A 26,895-nucleotide genomic window follows, 5' to 3' on the forward strand; every position below is an offset into this window, starting at 1 on the left:
TGCTCTTATTTAGAAATGCAGAGGAAGGAGGCAGGCTTGGCGCAGGGCAGAGGCGCCATCTCCAGGCCCTTTGGGGAATACTCTGGAAGTGGAAGGCAGTGACATTCAGGTGTTTCATGGTGGAGCAGACAGTCCATAACTCTCTGTGGCCTCTGCTGTTCAGCAGAATGGCATGATGTGCTAATCTCACCAAGGCTGATGGATGCTCTCATATCAATATGACTGAATCCTCTTTAGGTCCAAGAGCATTTTTTCATGTGTTTGAGAAAAGACTAGAGGAGCCATTGCATTTGTGCCTTCTTTGGGGCCAAATGCTGGCTAAGAGTAAAGTAATTATTTTCTTTTTTTTTTTTCCTGCTGAAATATTCTTTTACGAGTTCTGCAGAGAAAAATGTTCTCACTCAGATGGTTTTGATTTTCTTCTTTAAGACTTGGTACCATGAGCAGCGTTACAGTCTTGCAAACAATGCAAGTCAAGGTTCAGCTTGGTCATACAGCTCCTTTCTTTTCACAGACTCACACTTTATTTCTTCCATTACAAAACCTTGTGCAATGTTTCAGTGTTAAAATAGTTAAAATTCCTAGTGACTTTACACACTGTAGTTCTGCATTTCTGCCTGAAAGGGAGACTATATTAAGTGGGACAATTACCTTTTTTTCCATCGATGTTTTGCAACTGTCTCTGTGCTGCAGACTCGTGTTTTAGTCAATTCCAGGCGATGCAACAGAAAAGGCTTGGTAGAGCAGCTTGTTTGTATCTCCCCTGAGCTGCATCTTCCAGCACTGCAGTGGCTTTATAGCTGTGAAGGAGCAAACTGCTTGTTCTGCTTCATGGACACACTGCCAGCTAACATGAGACTCCCTAATGTCTCCTGCTGACTATGGTCTACAAAGCTGAATGCTGCTTATTTTAATTCCTGTTTCATCTGATTGCAAAATCCCCATCTTGGCTCAGAAACTGAGTCAATTTGATATAGAAATTGTTGGTGGGACATGAATAAGGAAGCCCAAGATGGCACTAAGTGCTTCAAAATGTAATTTTGGACTCTTTGAGACATCTTTTTCTTTATGAAGATCAGTGAAATGCTTCTCTGAAATCTAGAAATAATGAGTTTGTCTAACAGAATAGTGTCTCTTGCACTCATACTCTTTTTTTTCTTACTGCTAATGTCTTGGGACATTATGGCTGAAAACATTGAGCCTAACTTTGTGGTCTGTTAAAAGGGACAGGATTGTTTTCTTCCTCCAGTTTGGACAGTGAAAAGAGACTGATCTGTTTAACTTTGCCAAATCTTTGTTTCCTTTTCTGGTTTTCACATGCCTCAATATTTAGTTGGCAAAATGTTCCAGGGAATAGCTTTCAAATCTTTGTTTAGTTGATAATCTTTTTCTGTCTTAGAAGGCTCAATAAGGATATTGAGTTGAGACTAAATAACATCCTGCATTTGAGTCCACACAGGCATTTCAGTTTTTAAGTCTAATGGAAAGTGCTGGAAGCTACAGTTGTTTTTACTCAAAACCTCAGAGAAACAAAATGAACTTTGAGCCGTTGAAATTGAACTTGATGTTTCTTGAGAAATGGCAAATGTGTAGACATTGAATTACTCTCCTTGCACTGTCTGTGAGTATTCAGAAAATGACACATCTCAAGCCTTTGCTGTCTTGTGATGGCAGCACATCCCATGGAAGACGTGCCCATTTTGCAGATGATTATTTCTTAAAACTTAGCTGTTGCTGGTTTCCAAGAAACTTCATCTTTGAAAGTAGAACTGTGTTTCTCTGCTTCTTTTTGTAGTCCACCACGTATTAAAGATGAACCAGATGATGATGGGTTTTATGCATCTCCTAAAGAGGACTCCAAACTCCTGAAGAGACCTCGAGAGGATGATGAGTAAGTAGCGTGGGTGCTGGTGACTTGGATGTTTGCCTTTAGTTTTAAAAGAAGAATATTGAGGGAGCAGGTGGAGTTTCAAGTGATCAGCACAGACTTCTTGAGATGGGTACTGGAGGTCTGAGACCAGACTCCCTATGCTGTTACAAGTTCTCTGAGCAGGGCAGGGATAGTATTTGTTCTGTGCAAGGCAAAATGCCACTTACCTGCTTCTGCAGATGGTGCTGTGAAATGTTGCAGAACTAGTAAATAAAAAAGGAAAACCCCAGAAGGCAGGTAAAGACTGATGAAGACTGTAAAACAGAAATGTGAGCACGTGAGGTATTAACGTAGCTAAGAGGCTGCAGTGGTTTCTGTTGGGCAAGGAAATGACTGCACAAGAGATAGAAAATGCACTGTCAGCCTGTTTGGAGGCAGGGGGAGGTTTGCCTGCACTGCCTGGCGTGGTTTGCCTGGAGTCTCAATGTGTCACAAGTTATGCTGAGGGTTGTTGTCTCCAAGAGAAACACCCATGATGTTTTCCTGACACAGGAACCCCTGAAATACAAGTTCAGCTCCATCTCACTGGGATCTGTGCTGTGCCCATCCAGCTCTTCAGGGTAGTTTGTCTTTATTAGCAGGCAGGAGTCAAAGGGCTGGAAGGGTTTTACCATGGCAGCACTCCATCCCTACAGCTGTCATTTCCAAGAGACATGGGTGGGACATCTTTTCTTTTGTGTAATCACTTGCTGCCTTCTGCTAGGTTTGTATGGCTTCCCCTCTCACATCTGCAATGGAGAGATTAAGAATTGGGGTGTTCCTGTACGTTAGGGAGTGTTTTGTCTGCATAGAGCTCAAGAATAGTGACAGTAAGGTAGAGTGCCTATGGATGAGCATCAAGGGGAAGGCTGGTAAGGCAGATAATCCTGCTGGGAGCCTTGTTCCACACCACCCAACCAGGATGAAGAGGTGGATGAACTATGCTATGAATGGCTGGCTGACATTTCACCACTGCCAGCTCTTGTTCTTGTGGGAGACTTTAACCTGCTGGATACCTACTGGAAACTCAACACAGCAGAGAGGAGGAGGCAGGCTGGGAGGTCCCTGGAGTGTGTGGAAAAGAACTTCCTGTCTCAGCTGGTAAGGACAGCTGTGGCCTTTCAGGAGTAGCACCCTGCTGGACCTGCTGTTTACAAACAGAAGGGCAGGTGGGAGATGTGGTGGTTGGAGACTGTCATGGGCATCAATGGGCTGAGACCACCAGCATCAATGTTCTACAAGACCAAGTGCCACTTCTGACACTTTGACCACAACCCTCTGCAGTGCTCCAGGCTGGGGGCAGAGTTGCTGGAAAGTGCCCAGCAGAAAAGGCCCTGGGTTTGGTGGTCAGCAGCAGCTGGACATGAGCCCAGGTGGTGAAGAAGGCCAATGGCACATGGCTTGTGTCAGGAATAGTGTGGCCAGCAGGACCAGGGAGGTGATTCTGCCCCTTTACTGGGCACTGGTGAGGGCACCTCAAGTTCTGGGCCCCTCAATTCAGGGAGGACATCGAGGTGTGGGGGAAGTGCAGAAGAAAGAAGTGGAGCTCAGGAAGGGTCTGGAGCACCAGTCCAATGAGGAGCAGCTGGGGGGGCTCAGCCTGGAGAAGAGAAAGCTCAGGGGTGACCTTATCACTCTCCAGAACTCCTTCACAGGAGGGTGCAGCCAGGTGGGGGTCAGGCTCTGCTCCCCTGGAACAAGGGATAGGACAAGAGGACATGGTCTTAAGCTGCACCAGGGGAGGTTTAGCTTGAACATTAGGAGGAATTTCTTCACAGGAAGGGTGATTAGACATGGAATGGGCTGCCCAGGGAGGTGGTGGAGTCACTGTCCCTGGAGGTGTTTAAGGAAAGATTGGACGTGGCACTCAGTGTCCTGGTCTGGTTGACAAGGTGGTGCTGAGTCATAGGTTGGACTGGATGATCTCAGAGGTCTTTTCCAACCTCACTGGAAATGAGGTTGTGTTTATGTAATTTGCCAGTACACAATTTCGCTATTGTTTGAACTAGTGGGGGGTGCAAAGAGTGAGTCTTGTGGGCAAGGTCCCAGACTGATGACTGGAAAGAGAGTTGGGATAGAACATGCCAATAAGGTTATACCCATTTATCCCATCCCATGGAATCACTGAGTGGCTGCTAATGCTTTTGAATCGATTCTTCATTGAGGAAGATGTTTGGTTCAGCAGTGAAGCTTGTGGAGAGGTATTGATAATAACATCTTGTAGGTTTTCAAGGCTGTTGTGCTGGATTGGGATTATTGAGTCTTCTGAAAGAGCAGGGTATAAATTATATTCTTTAGAAATTAAAAATGCCAGCTATGCTGCAAGCTTGTGCACATAAACTTTGTATGTCTATGACTTCTTATTTGTACTGGAAAATGGATCAATTTCATCAGCAAGTCTTTTTGCTCCTAGTGCTGACTACAAACCCAAGAAAATCAAAACAGAAGACATCAAGAAAGCAAAGAAAAGGAAACAAGAGGAAGAAGAGGTAATGTGACAGACGAGTTTGTTTTTATCATAAAGAAAAGCCAGGCTATTTAGTGTGGGATTATGCAGAACAGGGGGAATCTGATTTTGTCTGGAACAGAGCTGTGTGTGGCAGATCCCCACTTAGGGTGCAGATATTAACTTATCTGAACAGTAATTTATAAAAAGTCAGGGAAACTTTCTTTCCAACCCTTAAAACAATGGGTGGAGAAGATGCCTCCAGGACATGAACTTCCAGGCTGTTCCAGGCAATTCACAGTCCTTCTGTTAAGGAGCTGGCAGGGGGCAGGGGAGCCTTGCTCACAACATGTGGTAATTGCACAGATGATGTGGCAGGGTTCAGAGGCAGGGGACAGGAAAAGAGATTAGATGCTAAAAGGAAGCTTAAAGCATTTAGATGGAGCCTAGGTGGAAATTTCTTTGGAGAGGGACTTGGAAAAGGTTAACCATAATTTGAGACTGACAAACTACACATCTAGCAAAGACACCCTTGTGAGACACATGTTGCAGCACCTCTGGGCCATGGGTTAATTTGTCCCTTCAAAGGAAGTGTCCCTACACTGACCATGCACCAGGATAATCCCAGAAGCCACCTGACCATGGTGCTTGTGCTCTGCAGCATTTGCCAGACCAGACACACCAGTGCAGGCCAGGGAGGAGGTTCTGTGACACAGCAATTCCCTTCCCATGGCCCAGACTTGCCCCTTATCAGGTGATAACTGGCTGTGAGCATTTAGCATGTCCCCAGTGTAAAGTAAAAGAATTTGCCTGAAAACTTGAGTGGGACCATCAGCAGACTTTGACTTAATGGGATGATCTAAGAGCACATTTATGTGGTGCAGCCACAGGAATTCAGCTCTTATATACCCCAAGAGAGAGTCTTTTAGTTTTAACACATCTTTTCAGAGGAGGGGGGAAGTATAGTAGCTTGTTCTAACAGCATCTTACTCATTTTGCAGGACAGCAAAGCAAAGAAAGTCAAGAGCAAAGATAAGAAAGTCCCTGAAGCAGACAAAAGAAAGAAGCCGAAAAAAGAAGAGGAGCAAAAATGGAAATGGTAACTATATATAGTCAGTGCTGTAGGCTCCCATCTGCACCTGGACTTGCCTGTACCTCCCATGCTGGCTGAATAAGCACATCTGGCTTTCTCTTCTGTTGATTCATGAGGATTTGTTCTGAATAATTGGCTTACTTTCTGGTAAGCTCTAAATAAATATCTCATTCACTGTGTTCATCCTCTGAAGTAGAAGTGATATCCCTAAAACAGGAAATAAGTGTTTTGTGAGGTTGTCTGGGTGGTTGGTTGTTTTTTTTTTTTTTCCTATCTGTGTCATGTAGAGGCTGGCCTATAATGATCAGATCCCAATATTCTTGTGCCCAGAAGCTGCTCTGTGCTGAAACCCTTCAGAGCAGTAGGAAAGCTTGGAGGCTTGGGGGTGTCAGCAGGAATATATTAATAGGTGCAGGTGGATTAAGGAATATATTAATGTGTGCAGATGGGTTAAGCAGTATTCTAGTAGAACTTATCTGTGTTCCATAGAGGTACAGCATGGGTGGGTGTCAGCTGTGCCTCTCAAAACTGCTCCTGCCTCTGGCACAAAAATGAGACTTGATCAAGTGACCAGTTAGCTCAGAATGTTTGACAAATGATTTCTGAAAATAAGTTTTAAATGAAAAACACTTTCTGTCTTACCCAGGATCCTTAAGTAACATCACTGAAGTTGTACTTTCACCCACTCTTAAATTTTTTTAGAACCTTTTTTAAATAAGTCTGACCTTTGTGGTTCATTTGGAAGACAGACCTGTGATGCATCAGTAGTGCTCTGTGTAAGAAACCTACTGGATTTTTTTTAACCCTCCATAGTAATTTAAGCTGTTATTTCTAGATTTGAGGGAGCTACCATTTTGTGTGGTTTGAAGTTTTGGCCTTAGTACTTCCCTCATTTTAGTGCATATGTACTTCTTGAAAGTATGTGTGTTTTCTGCCCATCTGTAATGTATTTTTATGACCTTTCAGGGATGTTTCCTTGATCTATTCTCAGATCATTTGGCTGTTTATAATAGATCTGTAGAGCTGGGGAAAGTCTTTGCAATCTTCTTCAATCCTGTCAGGTTCAATCCTTTACTCCTTTATTGACACTATTACTGATTCATCCTTAAAAAGAAAAAATCTTTTGTAGTGTTTATAGTTATTATATATTTCTCTTTGACTGTCACAACTTCCTCAGAACATCAGTACTTGCAAATCTTTTTCATACTTGAATACTCCCTTAGAAACTTGGGTTTCCAGCCTCTCCCCAAAACTTCCCTTTTTTCCTGAGCAATCCACTTTTTTCTCGAATCCTTTGACAGCATATTTAATGTGCTGTAACATTACCAGACTACAGGGATACAAAGCAATAGGAAGCTAGAGAAGGTCTTTTTAAACCTTAACAATCTGTTGTCTTTTTGGCTTTGTCTCAGCTCCCTTTACTGGTTCTGTCTAACAATATTCTGTTATCCCAGCTCCCTTCTATTGTGGGCTGTATCCTTGAAGAGCAGACCTTTACTGGAAAGCTGTGCTGTTCTTCCCTCACTTACCTGGGCAGCACAGGCCCCTGTAGTGGTGTTAAGCCCTGCAGTTTGTGCTTACTGCTGAGGGAAAGTGCCTTGGAAAGCATGTTTCACAGAATTTGGCACAAGGTAGCTGATTCCTTCTGCTGATGTTGCTGTCATCCATCTGCAGCTTTGTATAGCCTGTCTCTGCTGGACAAGGTTTCATCTGCACTTCTCTTGTTTCTCTTAAGGGCATTTTGTGTTCCATCTGAGTCAATTTTCTGAGAGTCTGATACCTTTTTTTGGCTGTTTCCTGAAGTGCTTGCTGCCTTGAGCATTTTAATCCTCACTTGTGTGAGTGCTTGATGCAGACATCCCCAAGGCACTGGCCTCATTCATCACCATGTGCAGCTCTTGCAGATGTCATTTTCCTGCCCCACCAACATGTGAACAATGTGATCCAGAAGTGCACCTTAGGAGCACTTCTCCCACCTTGTGTCACAGCAAGTTCATTTCCTTGAAAGAACATATCCCTGAGGTATGTTCTGGGTTTTTTCCCCCAAGAATGTGCTCTCTTTTTATTCCACTTGAAAGATATTCTCTAGCTTTTCCTTCCTGAGCCACCCTGGCATATTTAGACAGGGTTGATGTGGGATTTAATTAAGAAGCCTATATGACTGATGAGTTGTTGCTGGAATCAGTAAGCAGCATTCTCCCACAAAATCATGTGTACAACATTGCTTTAGAACCAGAAACTGCCAAGGGCAGTGGTGCTGTAATGCTTTTCCTGCTTGAAACTAAATGAGGATGAAAAATGAGCTACACTCAGGAGACTCACTTTTATCTTTTGTCTTAATGCTTATGTGTGATGTGTAGGAAGGTGGAGGTGGGATTGGGGATGGTTTGTGGTCTATTGGGGGCACACTTTCTGGTAGTTTTGAGCTTAGAAACTACCCCATGAATCCCATGTTTCCTTGTAGCCTTCCCAGAAGGCACAATGTCCTTCTACTATCTGTTTAAACTGCTGCCTTTCTAATACTGCTTTTACATGCATCCTTTGTAAAAGAGCAGGAAGGGATAGAGGCACTGAATTTCTCACCAAGTAAATACCAGAGGAATAAATTTAAAAAAACAAGAATGACAAACCTGTCCTGAAAAGCAGTAACTACTGTGAATGATGCCCTTATTTTATTCCTACTGGAATAAAATTGATCATTGTGAGAGAGAAGAAGCTTATTCTGGCTGAGAGTGGTTTAGATTTATTTTGCTGAAAGGAGCTTCTGGGTGGAAGAACCTAGGCCTATGTTTGACAAAATATTTATATTTCTAGCTTCTAATTAATAAAAGAAAAACAAAACAAAGCTCAACAATCATTAGGAATGTAAATATTTGGAATCTGTGTCAATATTGGTTTCTCATATCAACATGGTTTACTCAAGCCTCTTTTCAGCCAGGGACTGAAGTCTGACATGCAGGTCTGTATTAATAGCTGGGTTTGGGTGCTTTGCTGTTAAAGCTGTTGAATCTCATCAGAAGAAGTCAGGTCCAGTGGTGTGGTTGAAGATGGTGCCTTTCAAACTCCAGCCAGCTGCTGTGTTGCTGCTGTTCCTAAATTGTTGAAGTACAGACATGAGTGAAGCATTTTGAGTGTCTTCTAGCAGAAACTCTTGTCTCTGTACAGTGTTTGTCTTCCATGCTGTGACTTCTGTCTTGGTAGAGATGAAGCAATCAGTCAGTGCATCACAACTCCTGAGATGCAGGCAGTCCGTGCACATCCTTCCTCAGCTGCTGTGGCACCTGGAGTGGGAATGCTGCTCTTTAGGGCTGACACCAGACAGAAGCTTAAACTCCTTTTTTTTATTGTCATGGCTGCTCAACAAAGTTGTCTAGGCAATTCAGAGACTGAGTGCTGTGGCAGGTTAATGGTCTTCCAGTTGATTGATCACTAAGGTGAAATAGCCTTTCCCAGCAGGGAATCCTGTGCCAGCAGCATGTAGCAGTAATGTCGTGGTAATCATGAAAGGAGCTTGGAGGGGAGGAGTGTGGAATCAGTGGCCTGGGCACTGGGAACTGGGGGGAGGATCCTGGCCTGGCAGGACCCTTTTCTCTGCAGATGAATTGCTGACCCTGTTCCCTTGGAATGTGGGATTGGTGGCGCCTGCCTTGCTGTGTTGTGATACCAAATGCATCACTTGCAAAGCATTTTTATAGAGCAGTTTTTATAGAGCGTCTTTAAGGCAAACATGCAGTTTTCTGGGATGCTCTGTTTTTCTTCAACTATGCTTTTCTTACCCAGAGAATTGGAATGAATTTAAAACGACAGAGCAGTTTTAGTTGTTCTTGTCCAAGCAGGTTTGTTCTCATTTAGGTCATAAATGAACATCTGTTTCTTTATCTCTGCCCTTAATGGCATATTGTCCACATCTGAAAGCAGCTGCATAATATACCACAATTGTTTGACTTTGCTGAGCAGGCATCCTGGACCTGATGTTGGATCACAGCTGAAACTAATTTGGCATGATCCTAGCTGCTTTACAGGGTCCAAGTCTTATTTTCTTAAGATCTAAGCAATTTCAGCTGTGTGTTTTTGTGAAAAGAGGAGCACATGAGAGGTGAGGAATAGGATGGCATCAGATAATCTGCAGCCCAAGTTGTTCTGCTCATGGTTATGACTGTGCTTTTGGAAAAAGAAAAAGAAGGAACAAAAGGAAATTAAATAGGGATAGTACATTGAGTATTTGTTGTTGATGTGTACCTGACAAAGCAGTGATTTCTTGCTGGTTTAGCATACTCTCATACCCACACAGTAATAAAATGAAGATTGGGAGCTTAAAATTGTATTGGTTCATATTTCTCTCTTGAAGGTGGGAAGAAGAGCGTTATCCTGAAGGCATCAAATGGAAGTTCCTAGAGCACAAAGGTCCTGTATTTGCTCCACCATATGAACCTCTGCCTGAAAATGTCAAGTTTTATTATGATGGTGAGTTAATCTGTGTTTCTACTAGCTAGGAAGAGAAATAAACATCTCAGGGTATTGCAGTGTTCTTCTGGGGACTGAAGAGCTGAGGAGGTGGTTGTGTTGTAGTGATTCACTTAAATCAGCTCCTCAGCAGCAAAGTGAGGTCTGTGGAAGGAAAGGAATTTACCTGAGCCTGCTGAATTCTGCTCACTGGAGTGACACAGGGATTGAACCTGCTCTCAGTCCCTTATGGGGGTGAATCTCTCAGGCTCCTTAGCAGAATGAGGGTGTCTGATGCCTCAGAGTAGCAGTGACCAGTGGAATATGTAATTGTAGCTGTCTCATCACTGGTCACCTTTAGGCTTGCTCTTGTTTTCTTTAACCTCAAGAACTGCAACTGCCATCACCCATGGTGAAATTCATCATCATTTGGTGGCATGAGCGAAATAAAAGACAATTGAATTTGGGTACAGATGATTAGGATCTTGTAGGAATGAATGGGATGACCCTGGTCTCAAGGACACAGCCCTCTCATGTAAGTCATGGTCCCATTCCCTGACCACTGCCTGTGGCAGAACTAATTGGTGTGGGATTTCAGTATCCTGGGCTGCCTGGCTGGTAGAGGCTCATGTGGAAGGGATTATATGATGTGATGCCTGTTGGAGCCTGGACTTGATGACCTGTGTGTTTCCTTTCTGTGATCATGTTAAATGAAGGATCAAATTAACCCAGGATTGAATTAAGTGGGAGGTATTTGAATGGATGAAAATGTAATTTTTGGTGATGGGGACATCTGCACATGGAACTCTTCCAGGAGCAACGTGCTGTTTTCATGTGACATGACACAGTGTTTTGAAATACTGAGGAATAGGTGGCATTACATTTTCAGCAGCAAAGTAGTGAAATAAATATGCTGTAGCCTATTAAAGGCCATCTCCAAGCAAGTAGCACAGTGATCAAGGGTGTCTGCAGCCTTCTTTCTTAGGGTTTGATAAGAACTGATGCAAAGTTGGCAATTGTTTTCCTGTACTGAAAAATGCATGATCTCTCCTGTTGTCTAGAGAAGGGGAGGGGCAGATTGCAGTGTGCTATCCCTTGGTGCAGACAGCAATAAGCTCCTCATCTCTCCAGCCATCTATTTCACAGAGCCTCTGCAGGGATTTCTGCAACCTCTGCCTCTGTCATCACAGAAATTCATCAATAAGCTCAACAGTCATGGGCTGGGCAGGGAGGGGGTCTGGCAAATAAAGACATCCCATAAGTCTTCCTTGAGAAACTAGGCAAAAAATCAGATGTCTGATTTACACAGCAGCTGCTGAGAGCCTCTGTCTGTGCTCACAAGGCATTGTCTCATTTCAAGATTATCCCAGGGTGATTTGTAGAGCCCAGTAATGAGGCTGTGGCTGGCCAGCAGCCGGCTCACACCGGAGGAATCTGTCCCTGGCCTAGGGATTCACTGCCTGCTTTCATCTCACATAAAAACTGCTGGGGCTCTTGGAAGTGCCTGCAATACTGACTCGGGGAAGGAGCTTGAAATGCCAAAGCCATCCTTTTTCAGTGCCTGTGGGTTAACCAGTCACTGCTCACAGGCCAGAGGTGGCTCTGACTTGCACATTTTTCTGTAGATGGGGCAGGGTAAGAGTGGTGGTGGCAGTTGCAGTCATGGCCATGGGGTTTCTTCTGCTTGTTATGTCCCCTGGTTGCTCTCTAGATTTCAGTTTTAAATCAGGTAACTAATATTCATGCTCTGCAATAAATTCTTTCTTTACCAGCTTTGTCACTAAGAGTCTTTTCAAACCTTTGTGGGGAAAAAAAAAAAAAAAGAAGAAATTGTTTCCAATGAAATATATTCTCAAGTGATTAGATAAAGGTGACTGAGCCTTCAGCTAGCTGGGAAAAATATCAGACATTTTAGCCCCATAACATGTTACTAACTCGATAGCCTCTGTCAAGCTGAAATTGCAGCCTGGAAAAACAGTTTCCCTTGCTGTCTCTCCCTTCCCCCATTTCCTGTTATAAGCAAACAAATGCTGTATTTTAGGTTACAGCTTAAAAATTGGCAGAGTTACTGTTGGTTTAATTTAATTGTGGAATATTCTCAGATCATTGGGAGGACGTTTTGCTAAGTCCTGTTTTACGAGGCTTTATAGATCTTAAGGCTTTTTAGCTGACTCCCATGCTTTAATTTTAGAGATGATGCAACTTTTGAAAATATGTAGTAAACCCAAAGCATGGTATTTTTTTTCCAAGAGCACAGATTGAGCAGTTTCCTGTGTTCACTTATGTGCAGTAAAATGGTTGTTAAAAATCCCCAGGTACTGACGGCCAAGCATTGGAACTTTAAATATTTCTTGCAACTAAACTAGCTGGAGATGTGAGCTGCATGCAGAATCCTTCAGAGGGATCACTGGCACCCCACATTTCATCAGGAATGCAGTCAGGACCAAAAAATGCTCGATAGGAATGTTAGATGTTGAATGCACAGCCTCAATGCAGCAGCAGCCTCTTTCCCTTGTGCTTCAGTCTCCCCTTGCAGCAATTCCACTTTGTGCTGCAGTCATGCAGAGAAGCTGGAATGTGACCCCTCCATTCACTGACAGCTCAGTCTTTCTTAAAAATGACTGCCTTTTGAGCCTGCTTTGGAGAGGCAGGAGTGCATTCCCACAGCAGAGGGAACAATTAGCAGAACCCTGACACGTTTCCTTGCAATGAAGGGAGAGTTCAATATTTGGCATCTATTTCCAGCCTATTTGTAGAGCATCCAGAGGAAGGGCTCTTCCTGCCTGCAAGTAGCTAAAGGCTGGAAGGGGTGTTCCAAGGTGGAGTCTGTCTGTGCATTGAAAAGGAATACAGAGACTGTTTTTCCCACATGTCTGAGTGCTGGAATATGAAATTTAATAAAATCCCTGCCTTTTTGACATCAAACAGCAGTGTCTCCCCAGGAGCACGCCCAGCACGGGGGTGGCTCAGCAGAGGGTTTCCTGCAGCAGGCCTTTTCCCCTTCCTGCCCTGCAGCCCAGACCTGCCTCACATCAAATTGCTGGTGCTTTTTTTAATGTTTAGATTCCAGAGGAAATTTTTTTCAAAATGTTTGTGGTGGAAGTCAGGCAATTGTGCTCCTCTGTTTCCTTTGTCCATTCAAGTTGCTGTATTATGTAACATTTTAAGACAAACTTCTCCCTAGTAAAAATATAATCCTTTAGGGTAGTTACTGTGTTCTCTTTATGACTTTGATTCCTGTTTACCATTTTCTTTAAGAACAAAACCTTTCTTTGTAGGTAAAGTCATGAAGCTGAGTACCAAAGCAGAAGAAGTTGCCACATTCTTTGCAAAAATGCTTGATCATGAGTACACTACAAAGGAGATCTTCAGGAAAAACTTCTTCAAGGACTGGAGAAAGGTATGCACATAGTCCTGGGCTGCAGTGACTGTGGACATGGCCAGTGTCTCCTCAGCACTCACCAGTGAAAAGGGGCTGCTGTTCCATGCACCCAAAAGTTGGCTTGAGGCAACTAAAAGCTGCCTCAGACTGTAGCTGTGAAGTTTCCCATTTATCCTGTAGTTTCACCAGGAAGGACCCCACCATAATGCCTTTCTAAACCAGCAAAGTCAGGTTCCTCTGTTGCAGCACCATGGGGTGTAGCTGACTTGTCTGTTAATGCCTTGTGTAAGAACCAGATTTGCTACTAGGAAACCCCTTCCAGAGATGTTCACTTTGGTCATCATCCATAACAGCAAGCCTTTAGATAACTTTGGTGCAGTTTTCCTGGATATATTTCTGGGTTTTTCTCCCCATCCCTCAGCAGTCCCAGTCAGGGTGTGGGAGCTCTTTGGAAAGTGGTGCAGTATGCCCAGTGCCTGGGGAGATCAGAGCCCTGCAAGGCCTATGCTCCATGGGATCTGCTGCTTGTCCTTTCCTCTTTGACCTCAGCTGGAGCAAGCCTCTGCAAGAATTTGGGGATTCCTGGGGGGGTTATTGTGAGAACCTGCCTGTTGTTCCTGTTTAGGCTGCCTGGAGTAGGGTAAGCTCTGCTATGCATGAAAACATTATGTGTGTGTAAACTTAAAGCACTGCTTTCCTTCTGCAAGGAAATGACCTCTGAAGAGAAGAGCACTATCACCAACCTCAGCAAGTGTGACTTCACCCACATGAGCCAGTATTTCAAAGCTCAATCAGAAGCTAGGAAACAGATGTCCAAGGAGGAAAAACAGGTACCAGTGGGAATTCTAGGAGGCTTCATGGTTGTAAACATCTTTGTGCAATCATTCCCCTTGCTGTGCATATTGTCAGTGTTTTTCACCAGCTTTCAGATTATTGCTTTCTTGTGCACTGTGCAGCTTAGGTAGGGCAGAGCACTGTGTTTACAGCTGAATCTTCATCCTGACTTGAAATGATATTGATAGGGCTGATCCTGCTTAGGGAAAGAATGTTAAGTAAGTAACTGCTTAAGTAAAGTAACTGCTTAAGTCAATAAAGAGAATCAGAGGTGCTGCCTCTGGGCTCATTGGTTCCTGGGAAATAATGAGCAGTGGATAGTCAGTTAAGGATGGCTTAGATCAGGATGGTGGAAAGGATACAGCAATGCCATTAATGAATAAATCGAGAGAAGAAATCTTAAACATCAAGTAATGCTGTTTTTTGAATTAAAAATGAACTTTATTATCCAGCAGCGTGGCTACGTGTCTTGTAGGTTAAGAGTTAAATTAACTGCAATGAATGTTGGAAGGTGGAAACTTTCCCCAAGTTCTCTGCTTGATCTTCTGCAATGTTCTAGTAATTGTCCTTTGAATGAAGGGCCTGGCAGCTTGGAATTACAGCCTTTGGGATCAGAGGGATTCCATCAAAATGGAGAGCCCTTGTCTTCCTGCTGTTTCTGTTTGATAAATGTAGGTGAGCCCTTCAGTTCCTGTCCATGGTAGCTCTTAAAATGGAGCAGAAGTGGCTTTTTCTGTTTCTTAGCTGGTGCAGCAGTGCTGTCTGTGGGTCAGATGTTTTATTTTGAGCTGCAGTGTTTTTATTTTTCCTGGTATATAATTAGAGTTCAGGCACATAAGTATGCAGTGAAATCTCAGCACATTCTTTCTTAGAAGACTGTGTTCTGCTTGTGAAACCATTTGCTGACACAGGCTTGACATGCAGCAGCCTGGAGACATTCCTTTGCCTGCTTTCTGATGCTGAGTTCAAACACTGAAGTCTTTTATACACAGAATTTTTATACATAAACACAAGACAGGAAGTCCAGTGGATGTCAAATGCTCAGTATAAAATATAAAATAGCAGTGCTGTGCTGGGGGCACCCTTGAAGCTGAGATATATGGATAGAGATACACCCCTCTATTGTGGCAAAATAGTAGCTGCCTTCAGCAGCACTGATCTGTTTCCCTCAAATACAACTTTTCAGAGAGTTTTCATGCATTCTTTCCCCTTTTCCTGTTTGTGCTGTGTGCATTTTATGAATGCTTTTCTGGCCAGTCTAATACACTTGAAATGATGGGGATCTGGTTTTTGGTTGGGTCTTCAGCATTAGTTTGTGGCACAAATACAAAAATGCTTCAAGTCTTGGCATATAACGCTGTGTGTGGTGCTGCTTGTGCCATATCATCTCTGCCTTTGGCTTTTCCCAGAAAATCAAAGAGGAGAACGAGCGGCTATTGAAGGAGTATGGTTACTGTGTGATGGACAACCACAAGGAGAGGATTGCCAACTTTAAGATTGAGCCCCCAGGTCTGTTCCGAGGTCGTGGGAACCATCCCAAAATGGGGATGTTGAAGAGGCGCATCATGCCCGAAGACATCATCATAAACTGCAGCAAGTGAGCACTGCACGCTTCACGCCTTCCCTTTGCTTTCTGCAGCTCATTTTTTAAAACCCTCTAGAAGTTGATACTCAAACATGTAGAATTAGGGATGCAGCTTTTCTTGTTCTCATATGGATAAGAAACTGAGTCATACAAGCAAAGACTGAGCAAGGCAATCATGGGTTTCATGTAGAACTTTTTCAACGTATTTTCTTCCTCACGCCTACAGCCTACATCTGCCTAAACTGCCTTTCCTGCTAGTATTTCCAGAAAATAATTTTCTTATACATAGGTTGCCCTACCTTGTCTTCCATGATGATGAAGGCTAAGGTTTGGTGGGCTTTTCTTCACTCTATCTAGCCCTCATAAGTGTCCACACTATTACATACAGTGTTCACAAATCAAAACTGGTCCTAGCAATTACAGTGTAATTCTTCAGCAGGTACATGTTAGCAGCAGTTACATTCCTGTTCTTTGTTTAATTTTATTTACTTGGTTTCCTGCTTATGGAGATAATGCACTTCTGTTGCCTCAGTTCCTTTCCCTGCACTTTCTTTGTGTGATGCTATTTATTACCTTCTCTGTTTTGATGCTGGTGGGATTTCCTTTAACTAGCTTTTATCATCTGTTTTCTGATTCTCTGTAGGGATTCCAAAATCCCTGCCCCTCCACCAGGACACAAATGGAAGGAGGTTAGGCATGATAACAAGGTGACCTGGCTGGTGTCATGGACTGAGAACATCCAAGGCTCTATCAAATACATCATGTTGAACCCTAGCTCAAGAATTAAGGTAAAGATCCAGTTAAAAAAGCAAAAACAAAGCAATTTTGCTGGTCATATTTCCAGGAAGCAAACGTAGCTTGTGGTTAGGAGAGATATAGGAGGTATGGCTGTACCTGGCTGTTTCATCCTACAGTGGTTGAAAAACATAGGGAAGCTTCTGTGCTTCTGTTCCCCCTTGAAAAGAGAGGATACAGTTACTGCCCAGGAGAGCAGAGAAATCTGGAAAAAGTCTCCTGAAAAGCATCGTGTTATTTCTAGTAGGAATCCTTTAACCTGTGTAAACCTAAAAGGAAGCAATTTATCCAAGAGCAGTCTTGCTCTGGTGGATATTTCACATACATTTGGCCTTAACTTCCCCTGCCTGGTGTTACATTGAAGTTCTAATCATGGGTTGTTAATTAGTTGTTTGTAAAATTAAAAACCCAGCCAGGCTCCTGGCTGAGAAGGCTGGTGAGGAGCTCATGACTGAAGGAAAATAAACTCCTGCTGTGGGAGCAAATACCCAGTCTGTGGATCAAGTCCATAAAAGCAAGAATTTAAGCTCCTTTCATGAAGTCTTTTTCTGAGAGATTTTTTCCTGGATTGGAAACAAGGAGTTTGTCCTACAAATACAGGAGGAAAAATATCTCTATTCCCTGTGAATTCCTGCCCTCTTTTTGCTGTGTCTTGAATATATAATAATGATGATGAACTGTTGGTGTTGCTTTTGCCTTTTATGGGTATTTAATTACACAGCTGAAAGAACATAAGTGCCATCTGAATGAAGCAAAGGAAACCATTTGTATTTTGAGAAGCAGGGAAGATGTGTTCTTTTGTGTCTCTCTCTAGTTGCTTCCATGGAAGTATTTAATATCATGGAAATCTGAATGACCTGCAGCTGTGTGGCAGCACAGTGTGAAGCTGAGCTGTGCAGCAGCAGCATCTCAGTGCTTTTGTACAGCCAGACTGTTTGCCACACATGGGCTTGCAAAGCCTTGAGATGCAGATTGCAGCTAGTCCTCTGCCTGCTCTGTAGTGCTGACTCTGTTCCAACTTCCCTGCAGGGTGAGAAGGACTGGCAGAAGTACGAGACAGCTCGGAGGTTGAAGAAGTGTGTAGATAAAATCCGGAATCAATACCGAGAAGACTGGAAATCCAAAGAGATGAAGGTTCGGCAGAGGGCTGTGGCACTGTACTTCATTGACAAGGTGAGGCTCCTTCCTTGGCTCCTCTCACCTTCCCTGTCCTGCTGGGAATACTTGGGAATGCTTGTGTTTGTCTTGAAGGCAGAATTGAGCCCAGTTACTAAGGTATCCTGAGACTTCCTGGTGGGCAGGCTCCTTTTCCTTCCCATTACCTGGAATCCAGAGCAATGAACTATTGTACCAAACACAGCTATTTCAGGCAGCATTGTTTTAGTTCAGGCAAAACTCACAGCCTGGTTCCAGAATCACCCAGTTGGATTAGTGGGAAGTTTGTGTGGGCCTTTTGTCTCCAGCTGCTTCAGTTTTCCTGCTGGGAATTTCTGCTGGTTTGTCACCTCTTCAGCATGAGGTCACAGTTGTGAGGTTTTGTAATTATGCTAATTTTTTCACCACAGCATAAAGAAAACTGCAGTTGTGTTGATGCATTTAAAGCAACATAAAACCAGTTCCCAGAGAGCTGCTCCCTAGTAGCATATGGTGTCTTGACTAACTAAATTAACAGGTTTTGTTCAAAATGGCTTGATGTAAACCAGGGAACTTTGATGTGAATAATTCTGGTTTCATATGACCACTGAAGATTTTAAAAGTTAGAAATTGTTTTAGCCAGCACTGTTAAAATATGTGGTTTTATGCAGCCAAGTGTAGCATTTAGATAATTTATACAAGCCAATATTTATATAACCTGTATGCTATTTGAAATGTATTTAGTGTGCAGTGAATAGGTAGGATCACAGAGGATGAACAACTGAACCATATGAATTGTTTCAAGTAGAGTTCACATGGAAGTCAATTTTTAAAAACTGCCACACTTTTTGAAATTAATTTCCTTCAGTCAGACCTGTCTCACAGTTTGAGTTACTTAATGAGCAAAAGTTAGTAAAGCATGCTGGCTTAAACTCTTAAAAAAAAAAGGAGATACTCTCCTCTGGACCCTGCTGTTTCTAGGCCAGTATCTGAAGGTTTGCAGCATCTCTTTATTCTGGGGACAGTTTTAATTCCTTCCCTCTCTTGTAGCTTGCCCTGAGAGCTGGTAATGAAAAAGAAGAAGGGGAGACAGCTGACACCGTGGGCTGCTGCTCTCTGAGAGTAGAGCACATCAAGCTGCATCCTGAGCTGGATGGGCAGGAATACGTGGTTGAGTTCGACTTCCTCGGGAAGGATTCCATCCGATACTACAACAAGGTCCCTGTGGAGAAGAGGGTAAGGCACCCCACAAGCACATACACACACTGCATTGCACAGAGGTGTGGTCAGCACAGTCTGCAAGGCATTAAGAGGTTGCTTTATCACTGCTCAAGATACCAGGCCAGAAAATAAGTCAATTAGTGTGACATCCTTGTGGTGCGGCACAGCCCAGCAAATGTTGATGTACAGGACTGTAACAGCTGTGTTAGACAAGCTCCTGGCTCTCATTCTCCTCATCAGAGTTGGTTTTGTCACCTATAGATGCTGGAGTTGCAGGCCCATGTGACGGTTGTGAAATACTGCTGGCACTGGCAGAGCAGCAGTTTGATTGGGGCTTTGATAATAAACACCTCTGTCACAGTGGTTTGGGTCACGTTGGAGCTGAGCCCTCACAGAGTAGATCTTAATCTTGGCTGCTCCAGAGCCTGTGGAGAAGGTGCTCTGGTACCTCTGGCCTATGAACTTGGGTGTCTGCCAGCCAAGACTTCTTATGCCATGTCAATTCTTTTACTTCTGCTATCCACCAGTTGCAAATCTGCTGTGATTTTGGCCTCATTTCAGAATCAATCCCTATCCAACAGCCTGAACCTGGAGGGCACTATCCAAAGTGGGCTTTGCATCTGGCCCACAACTCTGTGGTGTGAGATACCCTGTGTATAATACTGTGGTAATTTCATAGCAGCCAGCAGTAAATGTTGGTGCCTTGAGGAGCAAAACAACTGAAAAAAATTAAACTACTGCTGCTCTGGAAATTAATGTGTGCTGGAATTCTTGGTTCCCTTGTAAAGAAGAAAACATATTTTTCTATTTAAATTTATTGGTATCTCTTGGTATTTTTTCAGTTCTTAAAATGGGCAGTTGAGTATTGTGGAACTAGAAATCTTTTTATATTGGGTGTCTATAGAAGAATGTGTGTTGTTGAGAAGCTGGAGAATTGGAGCATGCAGAGCTGAGATTTGTGGTCTCTGTTATAATCAAAGATGCTTTGATTATTCTCTCTACCCCAGTGAGACATGTTTGGCATGAAATTGTATGAAACAATGCAGCAGGCTTGGTTTCTTGGAGCTTCAATCCATGGGAAACGGCTCAGGGGTCTCTTGGGCACAAGTAATGATGGGAGAGTAAGGAAAAGGCAGTAGCTTTGGGGTCTCTTTCTCTGTTAGGCAGCTACACCAGAGCAGTTAAGTCTCCTGACTAATTTTTATCCAAAGGATGAGAGGGCATTTTGATCCTAAGGATGATGAGGGCATCTTATTGGGGAGGAACCTGCAGCACAAGCATTGCATTGAGAGATGGTCTTTGCCTGCTGGGAAGTAACACCCAGCATCATCACTGTTCCCTGAAAGCAGCTTAATGGCTCCCTGGCAGTCCTGCTTTCCTACAACTTAGTACTGCCCAATGCTGTCTGGTCTGTGTGCCTGACATTCCTGGTTTCCTTTTCCTGCAGGTGTTTAAGAATCTTCAGCTGTTCATGGAGAACAAGCAGCCTGAGGATGACCTCTTTGACCGCCTCAATGTAAGCACAGAGTTCATGGTGAGGGTGGTGGTGGAGCATCCTGAACAGGCTTGCTCTGCACCAGGCAGTAACAGCTGCTCTGTTCCAGAAATGCTTTCAGTGGAAATTTTCTTCCAGAGCACCTCAAAGCATTGAGAGTCTGTCTCAGTCTGGTGTCTGAATTGTCCACTGTGCCCACAGGTTCCCAAAGCAATGGGCCTTGGTCCTGGTGAGCCTGCCTGGCTCTGACCTGGGGAGGTTTTTTCTGAATTCAGAGATGATGAATGTGTGAGGTGACAGATTTTCACATCCCTGTCTGCACACTCAGCTCTGTGGGAGCACTGTGGTGGTCCAGGCATGTTTATTGTTGCTGGAAACCAAAACCTCCACACCAAAAAAATCCTTTTTGGCCACTTGTGGTACTTGTTACCAATCTAATACTCGTTGGTTCTTTGTTCACTTTTGCTGTGGTTTCAGTCATGCTGTGGCTATTCTGTTGTGGTCAGGTCTGAGTACACCAGGTCTCAGCCATGAGCTGCACGTCTGTGTCAGCCACGGATCCAGAGGTTTCACAAACACTGTGGTCATTCCTAGTGCTCACTGTCATCTCCTTTCTGCTTCTTTAGACCAGTATCTTAAATAAACACCTTCAAGACCTTATGGAGGGGCTGACAGCCAAGGTATTCCGTACTTACAATGCCTCCATCACGCTACAGCAGCAGCTCAAGGAGCTCACGAATCGTAAGTCTTGCCCCTGAAGCTGTGAGGGGAACAGATCTTACCCTGCAAAACAGATCTGGCTTCCTTAGCTGAGCCACAAGCTGTGTATCTGTTCACCACTTCCTTGTAACAGTTCTCCCAGTGCAAATGTCAGGTAGCTGAGGTCTGACCAAAAATCTGCTGTCAGACAGTCTTTTAAGGTAGTTGAGCAGCTCAGCACTGGGGCAGAACAAAACTGACTTGTGAGCACACCAGGGTGTGCTTTCCAGGTTATGCCTATCCTTAACCCAATCTGTTTGCTTTCTGTTAATTGTCAGGTGCTGTAGATGACAGGCAAGGCAGGTGCATGTGTATCAGCCCCATGTTTCTTGGCTGCTCATGCACAACCCCTGTGAGCAGTGCTGCCTTGCACTTTGCAGCTTTACCAAGTGGGCACATTGCACCTGTGAAGCCCAGTGGTGTCCTGGGCAGGGTGGTCCTGCTGTCCCCTGCTCTGGCTGTGCTTCCCCTCTGTTGAGTTGAGGTGGTGTCAGTGGTGATGAGGAGCATCCAGAAGGACTTGGGGGCTGGGATGGAAGTGGCCAGCCCTGGGACTGTGGTTGGAGTGCAGTGTTGAGACTGGACAGAGGAGGAGGGGAAGGTTGGTTCTGCAGTGGCTGTGGGACACTGGCTGTGGCACCACACCCTGGAGAACTCACCTGTTCACCACTTTCCTGTCCTTCACAGCGGATGACAACATCCCAGCAAAGATCCTCTCCTACAACCGTGCCAACAGAGCGGTGGCCATTCTGTGTAACCACCAGAGAGCTCCGCCCAAAACCTTCGAGAAGTCCATGATGAACCTGCAGAGCAAGGTACCTCCCTCTGCCCAGCTCTGAGGGCTCCAAGGGCTGCATCTCAGGAGTCAGCATTCCTTTCCCTTGGGGTAAAAGCAGGGCCTGCTTTTCCCTGTCAGGAGTTGGTGGTGTGCATCAGATATGGGCGCGCTCAGAGATGAGCAGTGAGCTGGAAGGGGCTTCTCTGAGTTGTCTTTTACCTGTAAAGAACAAGACCAGGCCCCTTTTCTGCCCTTCATCCTATAGCTGTGTGTTCTGCTGCCTTTGAAAATTGAGAGCAGCAGTCTCTGGCTCTGATCTGTGTCCCCTAAAGAACCTGGAGTGGGCAGCCACCCCTGTTGTGTGAATCCCAGGCCACTGTCAGTGGTACATAGTACATTATGCCCCTCTGACTTGACCTCTTCCTTTGCAGATTGTTTCTCGTGAAGGCCATGAGGTCCAAAGGGGTTAGGTCTGTTCCTGGTCTGGTTTTAGAATAACCTTCACAATAAGAAGGAGTTCTGGTTTGGCACTGCAGTGTCCCCTGCTTCCATAACACCTAACATGGCTGCCTTCACCCTAGATCCTAGAGCTTGGGATGTTTAAGGGGAGTGGTTGAACAGGGGCTGCAAAATGCTGAATCTCCCTGAATCCCAAACTTACTGAAGTAGAACTGCCTGAGGCATTAACACCTTGCAGTGTGTAGGATTTGGGGCTGATTCCTACTTGAGGGATCAGGGATCATCCTTCCATGTAGCCATCAGAGAGCTGGTAGTGGTGATGGGATGCAGTGAAGGCAAACAAGCTGCCAGGAGGGGTTTGTTGGCCAGACCAAGCCCATTCCTCAGCCTGCGTGGTTGTAGCTGTGTGAGAAAGCTCCCAGCACCAGCTTGTCTTTGGAAATGAGTGAAGCCCTGTTTTCTGAGGGCAATATCTCACCACACTTGGCCGTGCAGTGCCCAGTGGCCTGACTGCTCTGCAGCAGTGGATCTGACCGCTGGTAGATTCTGCACATGGTCACAAACTGGCTCTCTGGGTCATGCTGCCCAGGGGTGACTGACACAGCTGTCAGCAGCTCGTTCTCAGTGCTGCCATCTGGTTTTGCCTCTCCTAGATTGATGCCAAGAAGGAGCAATTAGCTGATGCCAGGAGGGAACTGAAAAGCGCCAAAGCTGATGCCAAGATCCGGAGGGATGAGAAGTCTAAAAAGTAAGGCTGGTGTTAACTGGGCTGTGCAATGCTCCCAGAAGGGGTCCTTCACCTGTATTCCACTTTCCTGGCCTGTGATTTGGGAAGGCTTTCTTTTGCCCTTTTCATTCTGTGCATGAAGAAATGGCCACCTGTGGGGTGCTCTGACCTGTGGTTCCTGTCGTGGTCACTCATGGCCAACCCTCAGAGCTGAGCCCCTGCCAGTGCTCTCCCACCCTGCTGCTGCCCAGGACCAATGTGCAGCATTGCTGCCTTCCTGGGGAGCCTGGGCTTGCACAGTTAATTAATTAATTAATTAATTAATTGCACAGGCACCTCCCTGAGTTCCCCACTCCCCACTGGAAGCCCATGGCACAGACCATGTGGGCTCTGCAGAGCAGCCACAGGGGAGCTGAGTTACAGGAGCTCTGGAAGCAGGATCACAGCATGACTTGCTGAGGGATACATGGGCTGGTGTGGGAGTGGGTGTAGCATCAGAACAGTTCAGGCTGTTGCTTCCAACCCTTTAAAACAAAACTGCTGCTTAAGATTCCTGCTCTGCCTCTTGGAAAATGTCAGTTCTTAATTGCATGCACTGAGTGTGTTGTTGTCACCATCTGTGCTGACACAGCTGCCCTGTGTGGCTGGTGGCATTGCTTACCTTGAGCAGAGTCCCTCTAGGTTCCCACAGTGCTGACAGGGCATTAGGAATTCAATGCTTTGTTCTTTGCCACCCCAGGACTGTGGAGAGCAAGAAGAAAGCAGTGCAGAGGATCGAGGAGCAACTGATGAAGCTGGAGGTCCAGGCTACAGATAGGGAGGAGAACAAGCAGATTGCTTTGGGCACCTCCAAACTCAACTATCTGGATCCCAGGATCTCTGTTGCTTGGTAAGCCCCTGTCTGGGATATGCTGGGGTGACCCACCCCTACTCCTTCACCTCTGTCCTGTCCCCCCACATAGCAACAAGGGCAGGGTCTCTGGCCTTCCTTTTATCCCTAATTCTAACAGCATCTCCTCTCCTGCAGGTGTAAGAAGTGGGGAATTCCTATAGAGAAGATTTATAACAAAACCCAACGAGAGAAATTTGCCTGGGCTATCGACATGGCAGAGGAAGACTATGAGTTTTAACCTGTTTTTATTGAGATGAATTTTATGGGAAAAGGGAGTAGCCTGGTTTTTAGGGAGATTGATAAACTGTGAGCCTTACTTGTCCTTGGATGCTGGGGAAGGGGGAGGAAAGGGGCAAGTGAGCATCAGATAAAACAGCCAACATCTTGCAGAAAGCATAACCTGGAAATATCTTAAAGGAGCTGAGCCAGTTGTCCTATGGACAACTTATTTAAAAATGTTTCAGAGATCCAAATTCTAGCTGTCTGGTTTGTGTGGTTTTTCTCTTGAGGCAGGGCAAGTGGATGGGGGATTTGTCAACCTTCCGCCAGGCAAATTCACCATCACACTGAGAGCGTGGGAATCTTTAGCTACTGTATACAAAATCCAATTATATTGGTGCGTTTTTACAGTTAGGGTTTTGCAATAACTTCTATATTTTAATAGAAAATGGACTCCTTAACCCCTGCCCTTCCCCTCCCCCTCCCGCCCCATTTCAGAATTTAACAAATAAACAAAATTTAAGGAACCCAACGCACCTGTTACAGCTGTCACTATAGTCATGGAAATACCCAAATCTTTTTCAATTTGTCACTTGAAACAGTCGTGGCATTGGAACATGAATTTACAAAAATATCCACCACATTTGTTCAGAGCAAATCATGATGGGAAATCGGCCTCCTGACTTGAGTGTTCCTATTTTAAATGTGAATTTTTATTTCTTTTTAATTATTTTAAAATATTTAAACAGTTTTCTTTCTTTATGATCTTAAAGATCGTGTAGGTTTGGGGAGCGGGTGGGGGGAGGGGGCCGTGTGATGGAAAGATGTGTGTGGAATTTGAGGACAAGTGAAATTGGAAACAAATGACATTCCCATCACCCTTTGTTCTGAACACGCTCTGTACACTTCCAAGAATTATCTACTTTTTAGGTTTGTCAGACTGTTTTACCTTTCCCCCCCTCCTTTTTTTCTAAGCCCCACTCCCCTCTTTTACTTGAAAGATTTTATTGTGTAAAAAGAAGTTTCACAGGTCAATAAATTTCGAGGGAAATGAGCATTGGTCCAAAAAAGGAAAATAATCAAGATTTTAGGGCTTTTATTTTTTTCTTTTGTAATTGTGTAAAAAAATTTTAAAAATTAAAAAGCAGAATTTTAATGTGAAACCTTTTTTTGCTATAATCATTAGTCTTAGAGGCATTGTTAGCGTAGTGTGTGTGCAAGACCATTTCCTGCAGCCTTTCCTCAACAAGTATCTTCTATTTTTATCATGAATTCCCTTTTAATCAACTGTAGGTTATTTAAAATAAATTCCTACAACTTAACTGAGTGTTGGTGTCTCTGTGTTCTTTCACCTCTGGTCCTGGATGTGAGGCCCCTGTGGTTATTGGGCTGGGGGTGCAATTCCTGTTCCCAGCCCCAGCAGGAATTCCCTGAAGGATGTGCCCATCCCTGCCTTGCTGTGGTTGTGCTGCACCCTCTGTGTTGCCCACTGTGCTTTTCCATGCAGGCACAGCTCACAGTTTGCTTTGTCCTGGGAGAAGCCCTGCCCAGGAGAGCAGAGAGCAGGAGCAGGGGATGCAGTGACCCCAGAGCTGCTCGTCCTGGTTTCTCTGCTGCCTTTTACTCAACCCCAGCCCTCTGCACAGAGCAGGACGGAGGGAGAGCAGCTCCTTCCCCTTCATGGCTGGGAAGGGCAGGAGGCTGGGCAAGGACAGGTGATGACAAGGGCAGGGGTGATGATGCCAAAGGTGAAGGCAAGGACAGGTGATGAGGCTGATGGATGCATTCTCCACCCTGGCAGTGGGAGCAGCTCTGGCCTGGTGTCCTTGGGCATTGTGGAGCAGACACAGCCCTGGCTCCTCTGCAAGCACCTCCCCGTGACCCCAGAGCTGGGGAGGGCTCCCAGACCCCCAAGGGTGGCTGTGGGGTCAGGCTCAGCCAGCCCTGAGCAGGGCTCCCTGCTGCTCACTGCGATCTTCCAGGCACTTTGTTGTGGCTGCGCAAACTTGGAGTTTGGCAGGAGCTGCTGTTTGCTCTCTGGGGCCTTTCCAAGGTGCAGTGGTGAAAATGCCAGCAGAGAGGGAAAGGGGCTCATTGTGCTCCCAGCCTGCCCGTGCCTGAACAATGCAGCCTGTAAAAATATCATTTCTATTTATACAGCCCTCCTTCCCGCCTGCAGACCTGGCCCAATTATCCCCTATCTTACAAATTCCAGTATCTTACACCACTGAACAGGGAATTGTGGAATGCAGTGGGAAGGGATGTTCTCTCACACAGGGGATCCCCCACCCCAGCATTGCTGCTGGCAGATCCACCTTTCCCTGGGCATGGTGGGGTGCTCTGGCCAGGCTGGGAGATCTGTGTCTGCCTGGAAGTGTAAGGCCAGGCTGATGTCCAAGGCTGGAGCGTGTTGTGCCTCTCTGTCAGCAAGGAGGAGAAGGATGTTGGTGCAAAACTCACCTTTGAAAATGTACCCAGCTCTGGGGAGCACAGGCTCTGTTCTGGGCAGGGGGCTGAGGAGGGTTTAATCGGTGGTTTTGCCTGTGGCACAGCAGGGTGAGGACCACACACCCCACGCTTTCCATGGAGAATTCCCAGACCCCACTGAGTCACTGTGCAAACAGAGAAATGGCCACAAACGTGCCACATCCTGTCTTGCATCCCTCCGCCGCTGCAGCGCCTGTGCTCGCCTGCCCCAGTGCCGCCACCCCCGCAGCAGGGCCT

At 45.1% G+C, this 26,895-nt stretch overlaps 1 protein-coding gene across 1 annotated transcript in view; it reads left to right on the forward strand.

Moving 5' to 3' along the window:
- TOP1 (DNA topoisomerase I) overlaps nt 1–25,498 on the forward strand; it is a 65,953-nt gene extending 40,455 nt beyond the window's left edge. The window contains exons 6-21 of the mRNA XM_054516657.1: nt 1,796–1,891; nt 4,323–4,398; nt 5,357–5,454; nt 9,797–9,912; nt 13,170–13,291; nt 13,981–14,103; nt 15,517–15,704; nt 16,336–16,480; nt 17,517–17,660; nt 18,672–18,857; nt 20,290–20,358; nt 20,964–21,078; nt 21,784–21,911; nt 22,987–23,081; nt 23,800–23,949; nt 24,088–25,498. Coding sequence (XP_054372632.1) covers nt 1,796–1,891; nt 4,323–4,398; nt 5,357–5,454; nt 9,797–9,912; nt 13,170–13,291; nt 13,981–14,103; nt 15,517–15,704; nt 16,336–16,480; nt 17,517–17,660; nt 18,672–18,857; nt 20,290–20,358; nt 20,964–21,078; nt 21,784–21,911; nt 22,987–23,081; nt 23,800–23,949; nt 24,088–24,190 — 1,954 coding nt within the window. The 3' untranslated portion in view covers nt 24,191–25,498. The remainder of the gene's footprint in view (nt 1–1,795; nt 1,892–4,322; nt 4,399–5,356; nt 5,455–9,796; nt 9,913–13,169; nt 13,292–13,980; nt 14,104–15,516; nt 15,705–16,335; nt 16,481–17,516; nt 17,661–18,671; nt 18,858–20,289; nt 20,359–20,963; nt 21,079–21,783; nt 21,912–22,986; nt 23,082–23,799; nt 23,950–24,087) is intronic.
- The last annotated feature ends 1,397 nt before the right edge of the window (nt 25,499–26,895 follow it).

The sequence above is a fragment of the Molothrus ater genome, chromosome 17 (assembly GCF_012460135.2).
Source record: "Molothrus ater isolate BHLD 08-10-18 breed brown headed cowbird chromosome 17, BPBGC_Mater_1.1, whole genome shotgun sequence".
Lineage (NCBI taxonomy): Eukaryota > Metazoa > Chordata > Aves > Passeriformes > Icteridae > Molothrus > Molothrus ater.